General features: G+C 33.6%; 2 protein-coding genes across 2 annotated transcripts; one reads left to right on the top strand and one right to left on the bottom strand.

Moving 5' to 3' along the window:
* The first annotated feature begins 993 nt into the window (after positions 1-993).
* On the top strand, positions 994-3,334 carry LOC149772037 (uncharacterized). The gene is made up of 2 exons (XM_089947952.1): positions 994-1,543; positions 2,811-3,334. Exons 1-2 carry the CDS (start codon positions 1,036-1,038, stop codon positions 3,215-3,217), a joined length of 915 nt encoding a protein of 304 aa, XP_089804078.1. The 5' UTR covers positions 994-1,035; the 3' UTR covers positions 3,218-3,334.
* A 9,498-nt stretch (positions 3,335-12,832) lies between these two features.
* LOC149772036 (heavy metal-binding protein HIP-like) lies at positions 12,833-16,504 on the bottom strand. The gene is made up of 2 exons (XM_089947973.1): positions 15,925-16,504; positions 12,833-13,744 (listed from the first exon to the last, which is right to left on the bottom strand). The coding sequence occupies exons 1-2, from the start codon at positions 16,274-16,276 to the stop codon at positions 13,338-13,340; spliced, it is 759 nt and encodes a 252-aa protein (XP_089804099.1). The 5' UTR covers positions 16,277-16,504; the 3' UTR covers positions 12,833-13,337.
* Between the last annotated feature and the right edge of the window lie 1,846 nt (positions 16,505-18,350).

Here is an 18,350-nt window from a genome sequence, read left to right as displayed (position 1 = left end):
ATGCGGAAGAACAGCGTATTGATTGGTGTTGGTATTGGCAACGTTTGGAACCCTTTGGTCATTTATATCATATCAAATGTTTAGGCATTCGACTCGAATACATGGCTAAATAACTCATGTAATCAAAAGACTGTACTTGGCCCACTTTCACGTAGATGAGTTTCCGTCTGTTCATGGTGATGAAGGGATTTTCGGTGTCTCGATCTGAACAGAATTTCAGAAGAAATTGTCCATTATAGTACAAGAAATTGTGAGCTGTCAGCTTTGCATAGTGATGGAAGTCTCCATAACCTTGAATGTTCTGTCGCTCCACGTGTCGTCGATAGGTCTAAGATCCCCTGATCTCGATCTCTCTCTTTATATATATATATATATATATATATATATATATATATATATATATATATATATATATATATATATATATATATATATATATTGCACATCAGAAATTACCTTAAATGATATAAATAATATCCTATAATATTCTACCGACTTCATAATACGTTGCATAAATGTCATAATATTTAATAAAGCCTTATCTTACACATAAAAGCGCGTTCCTGATATCATATATATCTAACAGTGTGACCTATACTATATTAATTGCAGAGTTAAATTCATTTTGATGTTTCATGTAAATAGATTGGGTATTACTTTTGAGTCAGAACATGTACATCTACGTTCAAAAAGTGGTGGCATAAGGCCGTCAACATATGTCCTTCATAATACGATGCTTTTACATCTAATTTCAAAACGGATTACATTTTGCAAGAACGTGTTCTACAAAAAAAAAAAACAAAAACAAAAAATAAAACCGTTCAAGACTGTCGAAATGTTAGTGTCATAAGAGAATTTATTTTCCACCTGGCATAATTTGAGGTGGATGTGGTGTGGCATCTCACGTTATGTTTGATAAAGATGACAATCCTATCATCTATCATGAGAAGTGCCAGATGCGTGACACGGTAGCTTTGTATACCTCATTATATAACAACAATCGCACATTCTGTCACAGTCTTTTCAGGCACTTTCATGGATATGTCGGAAATTACGCTAATTTATTGTTTCGTCATATATTGCTATTTTACCAGCCCAAATGCAGCAGAAGCAACCACAGATCTTGAACGCGACGAAATTTCGATCTTAATAAAGAGGATATATGTGATGGAAACAAAGATAACATATATGGAACGACTCGCAACTGAAGGCATACAACGTGAGAAAGCGATGCTAGAACGAATAGAACATCTAGAAAAGTCAGGGAGGCAGTGTGAGATGGTAACCAAAAAAATGGAGATACATCAGGAGGCGATGCAAGGTGAAATCTATCGGCTATATAAAGAAATTCATAGGTCAAAAGAAGCGGATAGAAAACTTCAAGTAGCAATATCGGACGCATCCAGGGATGAACATAAAGATAGTGAGGGTCCGGAGGAGGAAATAACTGCCACTACTAATCTCATGCTGAACGAGACAAATGTCCTTGACATTAGTGGGAAAATGAAGCCTTCCTTTGTGCATCATAAACGAGCCGACGGTGGTAAGTTGATTCCAGCCACACCAGAGTCCTCTCAAACTATTAATCCATGTAATATATATATATATATATATATATATATATATATATATATATATATATATATATATATATATATATATATATATATATATAACTACACTCCAGTTACATTAAATAAGCAAGCGATTCCTATATCTGCAAGGCAGAGTTTAATTGGACTACAGTACATAGTTCTAAAACAACTTATATATAGCTATTAATTTCTGCCGATTAAACTAAAAAGGTGTTAAAAGCTGTTTGGACGTGCGAAAATTAAAAGCTTTATTTTCATCTGCATGACTACCACTCATTAATGCGTATGTCTGCTTCAGTTTTGACATATTAGCCCAAGACTTCCTAATGTGTGATATGGCAGTCCATTCTGAAATATGGATTTTTAAAGGCATGTGTTTCCTTCGATTGCATGAAGATTATTGTTAAAAGAGAGGTGTTATGAGTGCAAAGCAAGGCATACATTAAATTACCTTACCTTGATGTATTGAAGATCTAACAAGGGTATTTATGGAGAAAAATAACCCATAAGACAGCTTCTAATTTGGGCAAAAACCCTCTTACAGGAAATGTACTAGATCAAATAACCTTCTCTTTGTAATTGTTTTTTCATTGTAATATTTTTAACACTTTGTACCAATGCTAAAATTACAACATGTGTTTTAACATGTTTGCTTCTTTTGGAATGAAATTTCCACAAAAGAATTATTTGGATTCTATTTAGTGTTGTCAGTGTTTCTATAGAAAGTGTTTCAAGCTGAGCCTTGACATTGTACCAGTGACTTCCGTAACAAAGCGGGAGCATTGCCCTCTTTCATGGAATAATATGTACGTACGTATATATTATTGCCTACTTCCATAAATGCATACATACGCGCATGCAATAATATATACTCACATGCACAGCTTAACTTCAGACGTTGAGTATTAGCAAAGCAAAATCGTAACGGGTAAATGCATAGGTGAAAGAAGTGATTGATTTAATTACAACAATGATTCAAATGTAAAACGATGGATCATAAAAGTGGTTTCGGAACAATACGTGAAGATTTAAATACACGAAATATTTGATACTAGCTTGTACGTCAACAGGGCAAGCATCCCAATATTTAAAGACATATAAAAAGAGAAGTTTGGTGGATAGATTGGAAAGCTATTAGGGGAAAATGAAGATAAAATAGCATGATGTCATTGTAATATTGTTTATTTCATCAGAGTTCACTTAATTGCATTGCAGAGCCAGTTGCTTTCTCCGCCTACCTCTCCCATTACGAAACTCATCTTGGAATCAACCAGATTATAGTATATGACGGTGTGCTGACCAATGAAGGGAACGCCTATAACCCATCAAATGGTATATTTGTTTGTCCACAGGATGGTCTCTACTTACTTGCCTTTTTCACTGGAACTGTCAACAACCACAAGACGTGGGTTAAACTAGTGGTCGATAATCAAGTTATTAGTAATGCAGTTAGCGAAGGAGCCCATTATGAAATCGACGATCAAGGGGGAAATGTTGCCATTTATCGCTTAAAAGCTGGTCAGCATGTTTGGACAGCAATACATAATAGGGCTGATGCTGAACTTGATAGCTTGTCTACATTTCGCCATGTTACTTTCTCCGGCGTACGCCTCAGCGGATAGCAACATTACAAAATAAAGTCTGATCATATCATACGCGTACAGAAGAATAAATAAATAAATACAATTATTGAGATGATAGTCTTTCAAGTTCAGTGAAATAAAAATCCTTATATATTGCGTATTGTATTTATCTTCATGCAGATCCAAACCATGTAGAAGCCAAGCAGAGCATCAGGGTATAAATTGCAACTTATTTAGGGAATGTGTGACATACAACGACCCCAATTAGTATTGTAAACGTTTCGAATGCTAAGAAAACATTGCATTATTTGCTTGGACCTAACATTCTTACACCTAAGCACTAACTGCTCTCTCTCTCTCTCTCTCTCTCTCTCTCCATTTATCTATAAAACTCTTACTCCGTAATCTATCTCTGTAAACCCACTATATGGCCTTAAAATAAGTGAGAGACAAGGGCAAGAAGCAACACGCTTTTAAAATTCAACAAATAATTTATTTTTGCAAATGTTCAAAAGGAACTTGCAGTATTGTGAATCAAATACTATTAGCATTATAGACACAAGTCTTATTAATTGAAGTTCTGAAACGTTGGTAGAAATCCAAATTAAATCCAACGCTGAAGGTGTTGATGTGCCTGTAGTGGCCCGCATAATACTGGCGTGCCAACAGCCTTTTGTTGGATTAAAATAATACAATCCAAGGATTAAGTCATTATTTGATATTTCACAATAACTTTAAGTCTTTATTTCCAAGAACGTGTTATTTATAATCAATATGTATTGCCACAGGAAAAAAAAAACACTTGAATACAATAATTTAATTTGCTAAATTGCAGCCAAAATGAATTTCTGGATACAACTATAACACACGCGATACATCTAAGAACTTAAATCATGAATAAATAATAGTTCCAGTATCAAACGTAAATAGTCATCAACATGACCACAGGTCACAATTAGCATTTTCTTTAAAAAGAATACAACAATCTTCTGGAAGATTTATAATTGTTACCAACTAAAATATTAGTTATAATTATAAATATAAAATGTGTAGTAAACACCAATTTGACTGTGCAATTCATGTGAATTTCCAATGACTCAGATTGAGATTAACATTTATATTACAAAACCTAAATCAATAATTCAGGTCAGGTGAAAGATGCTTTTGTTTTTTGATCACGTCCAACATACAATATTACAGTATCAATAGCATACAATGAAAAATAACTTAAAAAGTAACTAACAAACAACGCCAATTAAATGTACATAACAGTATATATATATATATATATATATATATATATATATATATATATATATATATATATATGTAATATGTATTTTATGTGCGCTGTATCAATGATATACCACGAAATAAGTGCGGCGTAGAAACTAAGCAAAATGACGAACCAACAAAAGGTATGTTTAATATATGTACATATAATCTAAGCCATTCTTATTCTGCTTTATTAAACGTTACTACCGACCATAAAATTATCTCTCTCTCTCTTTCCCTTTAGACGCTTTGACTTAACTTTTAGCATCATTCATAGGTCTAGAGACATAGTCGTCGGATACTAGCAAAAATCTAAGCGAAAACCAGCTACGCTCATATTGTCATGGATGTTCGCCCGTATCATGCTTTGGTGGTCTTAAGAGAGAGAGAGAGAGAGAGAGAGAGAGGACTTTTGACATTTTCAAATTTAGTTACTAATAACCTATTTTTAGAACATTTAATAGGCTTAAGAAACAAATACAACAGCAGCAAGAATATTACGGTATGTCTTTTTCTGTTTCTATTATTATTCACATTGATTAAATCACTATAAGACACACTTACAATTTAAACATTAATGATGGTTTTAATGAAGAAAATAGAGAACAACAAACACATCGTTAGTTTCTTAAACACAGTGAAGGCTCAGCCATTGTGGTACCGGCGCATGGAGATTAGTGTGGAATAGAAACTTAGCGAAGTGAAGAACCAAGAAGAGATAATTAAAATAATTTTATGTTTATACAGTTGATCTAAGTCATTAATCTGCGTTGCGTTACCATGTATCATATTATTCTCTCTCTCTCTCTCTCGCTCTCTCTCCTTTTGCCTAGGGTCGGTTTGACTTAACTGCTTCCATTATTCTTAAGTCCAGAGATCAGAGATATCGTCATATGGCACAATCGAAAATACTATACCCTCGTCTTTTCATGGATTGTCGCCCGTATCTTGCTACTATGGTCCAGAGAGAGAGAGAGAGAGAGAGAGAGAGAGAGAGAGAGAGAGATTGGATGCGGCCTTTGGGCATTTTCGTATTCAATTAATAATAAACATTATTATAGGTTTAAGAAGCAGCAACAACAACAAAGCATAAAATACATTAAAGTATGTGTTCCGCGTAACAATCAAATTTACTGTATAGTATTCACAGGTTATTGATTATATAAACACTATAGATAAATCCCAGGGAAAGTGTGCAGATATCGTTACAACGAACCATATTAGTGTAGGTTACTTGGTGTAAGTTTAGTTTCAAGGTTTTCACCCATCCCAAATTCTTTTTCTCTCTCACTTCAGATTTCTTCGTATTTTGTCCCTTATGCATGAGAGGGGAGAGGACGAAACACAGCAAGGATTGCGATGAAATTGTGTACCATGTTAAATTCGTGTAAAAGACGGGGATTATTAATACATTTAGCATTATTTTCATACGTCACACATGGTTAATGAGTGGAAATTCATTATTGATCTATAAGCCTAGATACGACAGAACGCAGAACGTGTATATATGAATATTATAAACCATGGGTTGATCACAGTTTGATATACCAATAGTATTGCTTTATATCGACACCTTAAATGTCATGTCATATTTAATGGATATGGTATATGTATTTTATGGATTAATAAACATTCGATTCACTGTGTCTACAAATATTTAAGTTCGGACGTCAAGGGTGACATAGAAGTATTTCGAATCTGGCTGTGCCATACGGCAATACCGATTTAACATCTGTATCAAACGCCCAATCAACATATAATAGTCGGTGTGTGTAATACAATAGGCATAATATACAGTGTTTGATTTTGTGTTATAATAGCATGTTCATATAATGGTCAGATACAGTATATCAACGCATATGACATAAGATATAAATACACTTGCAGTGAACGGATTTTAATGTAATTAATTTGTAAAACAAAATTTGTATATTAACTTACCAACGAAAACAAAGATGCCCCTATAGTAGGTGTAACCATGCTGGAGAAAAAGCCTTTTGAATTTGTCAGAGACAGATAAGTTGCCAGCACATTATCGACAGTAATCACAACATGATGCTGGAATTTGTCACACCCAGACATAGTTGGAAACAATATCCAGAGTAATCATATCATTATGTAGGAATATGTCCCATGCAGACTCTGGTTCCAATACAGTATATATAACATGCTACGGACTTTATCACACGCACACACACAGAAACACAGACACAGAGAGATTTCAATACGATATATAAAGCAATGATAACAACCTACTGGAATTTGACACACACACATAGTGACATAGCTCGAAGTCAATATTCAGAGTAATCATAAATTGCTCAAAGAATTTGTCACACAGATACATTTCCAATACCGGAACCATAACCTTTTCTGTTTACAGCACCAACAGTTGTCAGATCAAAACAGATTCTAAATCAGATATAGCATTTTGTTTTTCATATTTGGTAATTTAAAGAAACCCAAAAACCGAAATGATGTGGACTCCATATTATCTTCTTGATTTTAGATCATCTTGCCATTTTACAGCTAAGTTTGATTAAATAATGTTCGCTGCTCAAACAGCTAATAAAGAATCTTTGATAAAATTCAGCATATTCATGGGGTGGAATCCAAATGCAATAATGTTGTGATGGGTTGCATTTTTTCTTTGACAACATGATGAGTAAAATCATTTCATAGAGAACGTTGATGCTAATATATATATATATATATATATATATATATATATATATATATATATATATATATATATATATATATATATATATATATACACATACTGTAACAAACAAAGGAGTTTCTTGTCTAGTGATTTCAAACCCTGGCGCGAATCCCGCTAGAAGTCATACGTTTCACGTCGATTCCACAGACTTATATACAACTACTGTTGTACAATGTTAAGTTCAACGTGTCCAATATATAAACAATGTTGCTGTAATTAATACAAGACCACAAATCTCACAACTTCCAAACTGTATGACAACCGCATTAGTTCATGGTTTCTCTTCATTAACTTTCCGTAACGTTACGCCAGCATTTTACGCGGTGAGACCATACAACTCAACCACATAATACAGGGAAATTCTTTTACCGAAGGAACAATAAACGGCTAATGCGGACGATGAAACAGTCCCTTCTCGGTTATTCAATTTTATAATTTATTTACCAGTCTCCAATCATAAATACTGAACCTGGAGTCACACGATCAATTCACACAACTAGATTTTAATGGGAACTACTGAGTGACAGGATTACTCATGCTGCTCTAACCTGAATTCACCAAAAAGGAAACCATAGGATCATGGAAACGCACTTACACTTTGCTCAGGTACGTTTACCCCTAGTAATTGGCTAATTATTCCAGTCTGAGGACTATTTCCCCATGACCGACTTCCCATAATCAAACAACTAATGACAAAATTCTAAGAAATTCTTAAAACGAAGACGAACAAATGCGCATACTCCAAATTTATTACATTATTCCTGCTGTCAAAGGATCACTTATCCTCAATTGACCCAAACGTCACACTTATGTGGTCATGAATCAAAATTGATTGCTCCCCTAAAATCAACTACCACCCCAATTAAGGATTTCCAAACACGATCGAGATAGAACTCAGAATCAATGGGTTTGTTTCCTACTACCCGTCACTGACATACAAATATAGCTTTTCTAGGAATCACTGATTGCTTAGAAGTACGTGAAATGTCGACAATGAAGAAAAATTATCTAAGCTGAATCCAACATGAAACTGTTACGACCGGCTATCCAGGGCCAAACACTCTCACAAAAACCTTCGGAATACGCTGCAAGAAAGACTTCTAAAAATATTGGTCTCTAACAAGACAAACAAATGTAGCACAGGACCATTCCTGTTTACTCGACGGACTTGAGGTTTGAATATTTTGTTTCCACCGGGATAACACAAGACCTTAGTGCACTTGGTCATTTGAGCTGTAATAGGATATTGCGCCATTTCTTCTTCCTTCTCGGTTTCATCGCTGCCATCCTATGACTCTTCCTGACTACCGGTGTGTTCATCTTAACTCTCAGGTCGCACTAAACGTAGTTTTAGTTAATTGATGTAAACAATGTGAGTTGCCTTATGATTTGTCCTTGTGATCAGGTGTGTAATATCTGTTACTTTCTTAACAATGCGCCACGGTCCAGTCCATTTGAACGAGGGCTACCAGCTCTACTGCTTCACCAGGCGTTATGCCCTGGTAACGGAGAACAGAATGAGCATATATATATATATATATATATATATATATATATATATATATATATATATATATGTGTGTGTGTGTGTGTGTGTGTGTGTATTTGTGCTTGTATATGTGTATGTAACTGTTGGTATATTTATATTCGATTTACATTTTCTATATCCCCTTCTTCTGGTACGCAAACGTCACCGAAAAATTGCGCTAGATTTCATGCAAGACAAAGATGAAATTTGACCAAATATTTTGAGATCTTTGACGAGGCATTTATCAATGACAAAAAAAAAATAATAAAAAAAAATAGAAAACGAAAACGAACATCTCGTACATTTCGAATAAATCACTAATAAACGTTACTCCACTATAACATGTATTGCGTATATCTATTTTACTTAGATTTTAAACATAAGGTTTATGCTAATTTTGCACAGTTTGAAATTATGTGCATTGCACGAGAGGAGTTGAAAGTACGTCAAGATTACACACACTATTTAGACGATGAACTTCCAATGACTGAAGTGTTTCATATAAAGTAATTCATTCCCATTAGTTTTAGGTAAACGTTTGGGAAGATTACTCATGCAGCCAGACATTATCCGGTTACATTTATTTTAAAAGAATCAGAACAGGGTTTGACTTGATTAAAGAAACATCACGGTTTTCGTAACGTTTTAGGGGCTCGGGGGGTTTCGTTCTGGCCGGGGGATGCATATTTGTATCTGATTGATTTCCGATCTGTGGGTTTAGTTCATTCGTATTTGCCAGTATGAGTGGATAATCAGTAAAATATTCGTGTGGATATGTTAGCATTTATACATCTTATTCTGAAATACCACATGCTATATGATCATCGTCCCATTTTGTTAACAAGTTTTTGATCCTTTGATATGTTGAGTGTTTGCCATCTCATAGGGGTATGAGGGGCATACATCGGACATATGGGTATACATACCAATTTTATTAGTGTTAAAGTACATAATATCACTACCTTTAACCATGGCATGGAAGCATATTAGGAACTGAAACCTTCATGACTATGACGTGTAGTCGACTCCTAAGTTACATTTGAAAGGTCATAACTGTATATAAAATACCATACAAGGAATATAAAATTGGAAACGTGTTAATGGAATTGGAACATATCTAAGCTTGTTGACACATGTCTTCATTGCCATTTTCTTGTGGTCGAATACAGAAAAAGAAATTCAATATTTATATTCTTAATACTACATTTTCAGTATGTTTGTGAATATATTTATTTCATGTAATACTTTGCAATTTTAAAAATTTACTCCACTGATATAATACCCTAGATTATATTTATAATTTATTTTCAGTATCATGCTAATTTATCCTCTTATATTTGTTCAGTCATTTAATAAATCTAATTATAGTCAAGATAACTTTAATGAACTGTCATGAGCATAATGATCTGGATATAGTTCACACTTGTGCATGGTAATGTTAGTACAGTTTTTGGAATTCAGACATTTCTGAATTAGTCAAAAATATCAACCGTATAACGTTTTTGTCGTAAAGATGGAAAATATTTTTTTCTAAACACATCAAAAGATATATATATATATATATATATATATATATATATATATATATATATATATATATATAATTATCTTACTTTCAATCACAAAGAATACTTATTTGCTAATGGGATATATGGTCGTTAACGTCATAAATGGTCCAGTTTTGAATCTCTTAAGTGATGCTTTAGTGTATCTTTACATAGTAGGTATGATATTAAGCTTCACACTTACATCAAAGCTTTTCCATGAAATATACGGGTTTCAGAATGGCCAGAAACTTACAAGCATATCAACTAATATGTTTGTACTTTCGTTTTATTTCATATGCTATTTATATTTATTTGTTTTCTATGTAACGTCATTAGTGATACTTTAAGAAGGCTTTATGACATTTTACTACTCACCTGTATTATAAACGTCGAAAGTTAAAGCTCTTTCAAGTACGTTTTGACATATGTGTACAACGGTACCTTTCTAACTGACATTATTTCATTATTTTTACAGACGTATTCAAATTTTATTGAACACGATACGTTAATAAGCAATGTGTAAATGGAACAACTAGTTTAGGTGGTAGCGTGTGAAGGTTGGTACTCAATAAAAGAGAAATATCTCCTTACTGATTGCTTTTAATTACATGTGAAAAATGCATTGATGAGTTCTTATGAATAGTCAGTGTTAGATTTTAGTACGCCTTACAAAGGAATGTACATTTACGATGTATTTAATTTCTACAATACTTAAGGCAAAAATGACTTTATTAAAAGTTACAATAGGGCTGGAGTTTGCCTTTAAACCCAAACAAATAAGGATAAATAAGTCTAAAAGTAAACATGTATCACTTTATGAGTAGTCGGAGATTCCTCTTTTGTTCAGTTCAATGTTTTGACAGTCCTTCTTGGTAGGGAGGTCAGCAAAACAAAGATAAGCGAAGATAACTAGAGTTCTTCAGCGTGACATAAAGTGAAAGAGTGTACATTTTCACAGACGTCATAATAACAACATGTGTGATCTCTTTACCAAATTGTCAATCGAAAGACATACGCAGTATACGTAAAAAGGACCTCGTACTAAGCCCATTTAGCACTTAACTTTAACATTTTGTTCACGTGATATAAACAGTCTACCAACGGAAGTGACAATGATATATCGATTCCTTTCGAGTATATATATTGGGATATTTGGTTGTGATGTGAGTCTCAAAATTGCACCATAAGGAATATTATCTTAATGTTAATGATTACTTAACACATATATTGACTTGTAACTCAAAGTTGTATATTCTGCTCAAAGTGTTATGTTTAAGAAGATACCTATCCTTTTGGGCACGATAGTGAACATCTTTGATTCTATGGTTAATCAGTCATGGCAGGCATTCATTTGCATGGCGGCAGATGGAATATACACAATGTACAGAAGAACAAATGCATATGAAAACGATATCTGATATTATGTTTGTTCGATAAAATTAGGGAAATGGGCTCATTTCATTTATATCATATAAATTGTTAACAAGACCTGTAAGTGAGAGTAAATGTGGTAATAAAATACAATCGTTTCAGGCGAATGTAATTAATTCATATTCCTTGTTTTCCTCTCTTAATCTCTGTTGCTTATATATGTTTTAATCCGATAATATTATTGAGCTGTTTCAATTCAACTGAATAATAACTTTAATAAATATATCCCCCAAAAGTAAAAGCTAATACTTTTGATTCTGCGTCAGTTGTTAAGAAAACATTATCATATGAAATCTAAGGAAGAATAATAGAAGCAGGCTATAAATGAGTCTCTCCTCTTTGTTTATCAGATGAACAAATTACATAGCCCATGATCTTCCATGGGATTATCTAAATCTCGTCATTAATGGATACAGTGACAATGATTGCACTTGTTTGTACATGCTTCGCTATCTTTGATCATGTTAAGAAAGTTCAGTATTATAAGTTCATTTTTTTCTGCTAAAATGGTACGACAAATTAAAGAGATGTAAGGTCCGTCGCTGGGACTAACAAAATGAACAAGTGGTAACTGTACAAAAGCATGCTACTTTGGGAAGAGATCCCCTAGGATCAAAACTCCAGCGCCAACAAATGCAATCTTTTTATGTCACGTCTGAAGATAAGAGGGGCATGGCCATGCTAATGCACGTGCGAGTATTATCTGCGAAATAGCATGTTTCACATTGCCGTCAAGATGATCAGAAGTCATTGGCTACCCTAGGTGACCGCAAAGGTAATTAATCTGAATTAAAGAATATTGTGTTTACTTTTTATTTCCAATTTGATCGAAGATGTATTTTCTCTAATGAAGCTTATTCGGATTTTATGACAGGAATATTAAATTAGTTTTCTCTGCATGAATGAACTTTCATACTATTTTGTGACTAATAGTTTTGCCTATCAAATCAAGACGTATTTGCCACAATGTGCTATAAGTTTAAAACAAAACAAAACAGAACAACTCCCAACCCTACCTCCAGATAAAAACAACTACACCGAAAATAAAAACAAGAACAAAGAAACATAAATAAATAAATGTATGTTAGAGATCCATTTACGTCCTTGGACATTTTGTTTTCTTTTCCAAGATCTCTACAAATATATCCTGCCAGCACATCCATGTGTACTGATTAAGTTAAGAGGAAAGGTGATCATTAATGCACACAAAACTATACGTTATCTGATGAAACACATGCTTAATCTGTATGTAGATCCCAACTAGTGCTCGCTTTACAGTTCAATACAATTATTTACACATTCAGCGTTTTACGAAGACATCAGAGCAGGAGGTATTGAATCTACCAGACATTTAATGAGATTGAATAAGATTTATTTCTGAAGGCACTAGCTCTTAGCTAGATACAACTTCACCCTCCAGAGTAATCTTGAAGTTAACTTGTCTCCGATGCCGCCTTGCAAAATCTGTGTAATAATCCTTGCTTAAGACGGTACAATAAATAAGCATATACATGACATGATATAAATAATGTATCTTACAATGTTATGAAAAAATTACTTCTTTTGGAAAAGACTGATCAAAATTGGTACTCATTATTCCAAAGAGAGCTCTGTATTTGAATTCTTCGAAATAAGCAGCTTCGACATATGTCACTAATCACCTAATCGGACACCAGAGAAAGTAACATGATGATGATTAGAATCGGAGTCCAGCTCAGCGTCACCAGCATGTACTACAGACGTCCACACAGACTGTCCAGTTCTCAAACGTAAAATCGCAAGGTTACCGCCTTGGTCATCGTGGCCAGCTCGAATGCCTTCACATGCTGCGCCGCTGAGGTTGACATCATCTACCACCAGTCTTACCCAGTTCTTATGGTTATCGACTGCAGCAGTAAAGAAGGAAAATAGATACAGACCATCTTCGGGACATGTGAATATACCGGTGTGTGGATTGTAAAAATCCCCTTCGTTGATCAATACTGAATCATATTTTATCACCTGATTGATTCCAAGATTGTACTCTCGATGAGTAAGATACACAGAAAATGCGACTTGCACTGAAAGGAAAATATGTATTGGTAAGAAATATCAGAAAGGACACAGCAGAAAAAAACTATTAAGGGATAAAGATATATATTCCATTTTTGAAAAAAAAAAACAAACAAACAATAAAATCCAAAAATATGTTCGTTATGTCTTGTATAGATAACACAATATATATATCATAAAAATCGAGAGTTACAGATGAGTGACGGAAGAAAACGAAAAAAAAAACAAACAAAACAACAAAACAACAGGCAAACAAACAACAAACGTTGTAAGTTCATAATATTCATCATTTAATGACACGTACCACAGGAGCTATGTTTGGCCAATGCAATATATCAACATTGGTACAACTGTTGGTTTGATGCCATTTTGTAGGGAAATACTGAACCTACATATCGTCATTTTCTAATGATTTATATTACCTACAAAGATAATTAAATATTCGTAATAGGTCAAGGTCAGCAACTAATACTTATTCTTGCAAAAAGAAAAAAAATATTTGGAGCCATACTTTAAAGTGCTTTCGTTGAGACCCAAGGTTTTATTTCTATAGGAAGCGAATAAAATGCACGTTCAACATTTCAAAGATCTCTTTGGCCTTCAATGAAAAAAATTACAATTTCATTTCTGGAAAATGATTTGGTTGGCGTTTTGCGAGAACTGATGCCATATATATATATATATATATATATATATATATATATATATATATATATGAATGGGGATATTAATACACTTTTGCTTTTGGTCGTTATGTAAAGCAAACCCGCACTACTCGAGGTGTCGGAATGAGTTATTTTGTCATTTCACTACTTTATACTGCAGTTTTGAATAATTTGTTATTTTCCATTGCGATACAGACAATTGTATGATTCTATAAGGAACCATATCTATCTATCTACCTATCTATATCTATCTATATCTATCTATCTATCCATCTATCTATGTATCTATCTATCTATCTATCTATCTATCTATCTATCTATCTATCTATATATATATATATATATATATATATATATATATATATATATATACATAACAAATTTCAGCTAATCATTTAACGGATGATAATTTTGACATTCTGAAGATATGAAAGGGGTACTATGAAAAAACCTTTGTAAGTGCCTTTTCTTTACTGATCCGATTATTACCTGGAAGGTAAGTTTGTTAGTTGATTGGTTTCTTGAATAGACAACTTATGATAAAACTGACTGAAAAAGCTTATAATATTTGTTTTAACCTTTGCTCTAAATTCATTTTCCATAGAACTATAAGAATATTGTGCATAAGTTGATATTCAAGGAATCTTTTTTTTCAGGTTATTCTAAAAACTGGTAAAGATTACGTCCACAAAGGACTATATTGAGGACACCTCGTAAAACGTACATAAAACCACAAACAAACATGAAATAACAGTTATTATCGTTAAGTTAGGAAGAATGAAGAATAAATGTATTTCACATTCCTATAGGTATAAAATTATATTTGATATTTTAGAGCAGCGACATTTTGTCTGATATTATAGTACTTCATGTTCCGTAGTTATATTTATCCTCAACTGTTGTCTATCTGCGTTGTAGCCACATTTACAAGCTCGCTGTAAACCAAATATTATAAGGTGTCTCTTCTTTTTATACCATTTGTATGCTGTGTCCATTTTATGCTTTATCTCTGCTTACGACTTGCGACTTGTTTGCTCATACGCCATGTATGTAGTCAGGAAGGTGAGAAAGCTTAAATTGCACTTATGTATCTAATATTTGATAGAAAAAGTCTTATCTGGGGTTCTCAATCGTCCCATCTAAGCATATGAACCACTATATTAGTACTTAATTATTGCATATTTCTTATATAACCTGAATAAGCACATTTAAGGGAAATAATGCGTAATCGAAGAACTCGCCTTATCACATAGCTATGCGAATCAATACCTATTGTTATTAAGATTTAGTTATTAAACATTGAATAAAGAAATACGTAGACGGCGTTAGCTCGCATACGTTATAATAGCAATTCAGTGAAAAAACTTTTATAACGATGTTACATGAATTGCCCAAAGGTATGTATATGTGTGTTTATATGTACATATTTGTCTTTATATACATGTTTGTCTGTCTGTACATGTGTGTCTATGTACATGTGAGACTTTCTGTGTTTCCATAGCTATATCTATGGGTATTCTTACCACCGTTGGCTCGTCTATGACGCACAGATGACTGTTGATATTTCCTTTTTATGTCACGGACACGTATCCCGTTCAGCGTCATTTTAGTAGTGACATCATTTTCTAGGTGAGGACCAACTATGTCATTATTGTTATCCCTGGATGCTTGCGATAACGCTACCACAAACTTTCTAGTCTCTTCTTGGTGATGTTGTATTTCTTGATGTAGCCGATTAATTTCACTTTGCATCGCCTCTTGACGTGTCATTATTTTATTGGTTAGCATTTCACACTGACACTCACGTCGCCCGGCTTCAGTTGCGAGTCTTTCCATATCTTTTATTTTTGTTTCCATAGCATCTATCCTCTTCATTAAAGTGGTAATTTCATCCCTTTGTAAGTCTTTGCTGAGAACCGCAGCATTCAGACTGATTACATAACAAGAAATGAGGAAACAATAAATTAGCACAAGTGTCGACACATTGATGGTCGTGTCAAAACAGACTTACAGTGGATCTGATGACATTGCCATATGTAGTCTATAATTCCATCGTCTGGTACTTTTCGTAATAGGATGGTCAGTTTTATCAAACATGACGTGAAACCACTGACGCCCCTAGAAATTTACAACAATATGATTTATAACGGATGTGATGACGTTGCCAAATATAATCAATAATTTCATCGTCTGGTACTTCTTGTGATAGGATGGTCAGTTTTATCAAACATGACGTGATGCCACTGACAGATCTAGACATTTACAACGATAGGAAACTTAGTGATCATCGTACATTGACACTGTTTACAATTAAATTGTTAAGGCAGACGACTTCTTAATTAATTGGCATCTTCTTTATTTTATGTATATACATCTCTTGTTAGCATGACCATTATAACTAAGTAAATAACACATTGATTCATAACACTTATTAAGGTTTTGTTCAGATCTTTTACGAGGTGGTTTTCAATACGCTTGATCGTAGCATTTGTTTTGGGTTACCCTGAATTAAATTATTTAATCAGGTGATAGATGAGATGTAAGCACGCATTATAACTGGCACATGCTGAGAATCTCATACCACAAGTGCCTGACTTAAACCTTCAGACTTGTGAGTGTCTTTTAAATAAATGGACGACCCAATCTTTGTACATTAAAGAGTATCGAATTTAAAGCTGCGATTTATGCAGACATTTATGTCCGATAATAAGCTGAAGAGCATGATGTGCAAATGTTTGTATTATTGAATATTTACCATATGTATATATGTATATATATATATATATATATATATATATATATATATATAGAGAGAGAGAGAGAGAGAGAGAGAGAGAGAGAGAGAGAGAGGGAGAGAGAGAGAGCCATGCAAGTGTTTGAAAGAAATAACAAAAAACAAACGTGCCATTTCTGACCATATTTTTGGAGATGTATCTTTAAACGGGAACATGTACTATTTGGATTTCCATCGAAATCATTATATAAGAAACTGACTGTGTGTTTGTGCGAAATGGAGATTTGATATTACGAGTGCACCTGTGTAAACGTGCACTGCAGAAACTTAAGAAAGCTGCTATGTTTTATTTTTATATTTTTATTTATGCTGGTCAACATTTAAATCACGCTCTCGCCATAGGAAACATCCGCTGAATGGCATCCGGTAAGTCTGGAAGTCCATTGTAATTATGAACTATGCTCCACTTTTTCTAAATACAACGAATAATTCATAATTTACAGATTGATTGGGAGAGAGAAAGAGAGAGATAATTTTGTGTGCGCCTATCCACTGGAAGCTTTACGAAACGTAGATTAACAGACGAATAATCGAACAAGTGACCAATGGAAAGTGTCAGTCTTATTGCAGAATAGATCACGAAATGTTCGGATGCAATATTTGTGAAAACTTCACATCTACGTTCTTGATAGAAGGATTGTAGCAAACTATGTATTCTAATTCGTCTTGTATTATTTTAGCGAAATCAAGTGCATGTTTCTTATTAATGTGATTGTCTTTGTTCGAGGTGTGTGTTATTGACATTTTGTACGGAAAATATGCATAAAACACTTAAATGTCGTAATATGTAAGAAAAATTAGGCATATGCACTTTTTCTTTCTCTCTCTCCGTTGTGATGTTAGTTTTCTGTTTAACACCCCCGACACAGTTTCTTATGAAATTTTTTCTTTGAAATCCTAATGGTATCTGTTTCCATTTTTATATAACACTCCTCCAAAAACGCGGTCTTTAGTCAAAGGAACTGTATCTATGTTGTTTTTTGTCAAACACTTCTAACTTGAATAAAAAACGTTACCAACCTCAACAACTATATAACAAGTTTTTCTTCAATTCGCATATATAAGTATTGTTTGTTTATTTGTTTTTTCCATCCTCTCATTGTAGATCTAGTACATGCTTTGTCCTATGTTGTCACTGCAATATGCATCGAACAT

Source organism: Sinohyriopsis cumingii, unplaced genomic scaffold, assembly GCF_028554795.1.
Source record: "Sinohyriopsis cumingii isolate HCF-2022 unplaced genomic scaffold, ASM2855479v2 utg001527l, whole genome shotgun sequence".
Lineage (NCBI taxonomy): Eukaryota > Metazoa > Mollusca > Bivalvia > Unionida > Unionidae > Sinohyriopsis > Sinohyriopsis cumingii.
Note: the sequence above shows the minus strand (reverse complement) of the source record. Positions and strands in the feature narration are given on the sequence as shown.

Coding starts and splice junctions, on each gene's coding strand:
- LOC149772037 (XM_089947952.1), top strand. CDS start 1,036: ATGGATATGTCGGAAATTACGCTAATTTATTGTTTCGTCATATATTGC. Junction 1,544..2,810: donor TCATAAACGAGCCGACGGTG/GTAAGTTGATTC, acceptor ATTGCATTGCAG/AGCCAGTTGCTTTCTCCGCC.
- LOC149772036 (XM_089947973.1), bottom strand. CDS start 16,276: ATGAAGAGGATAGATGCTATGGAAACAAAAATAAAAGATATGGAAAGA. Junction 13,745..15,924: donor TCATAGACGAGCCAACGGTG/GTAAGAATACCC, acceptor TTTTCCTTTCAG/TGCAAGTCGCATTTTCTGTG.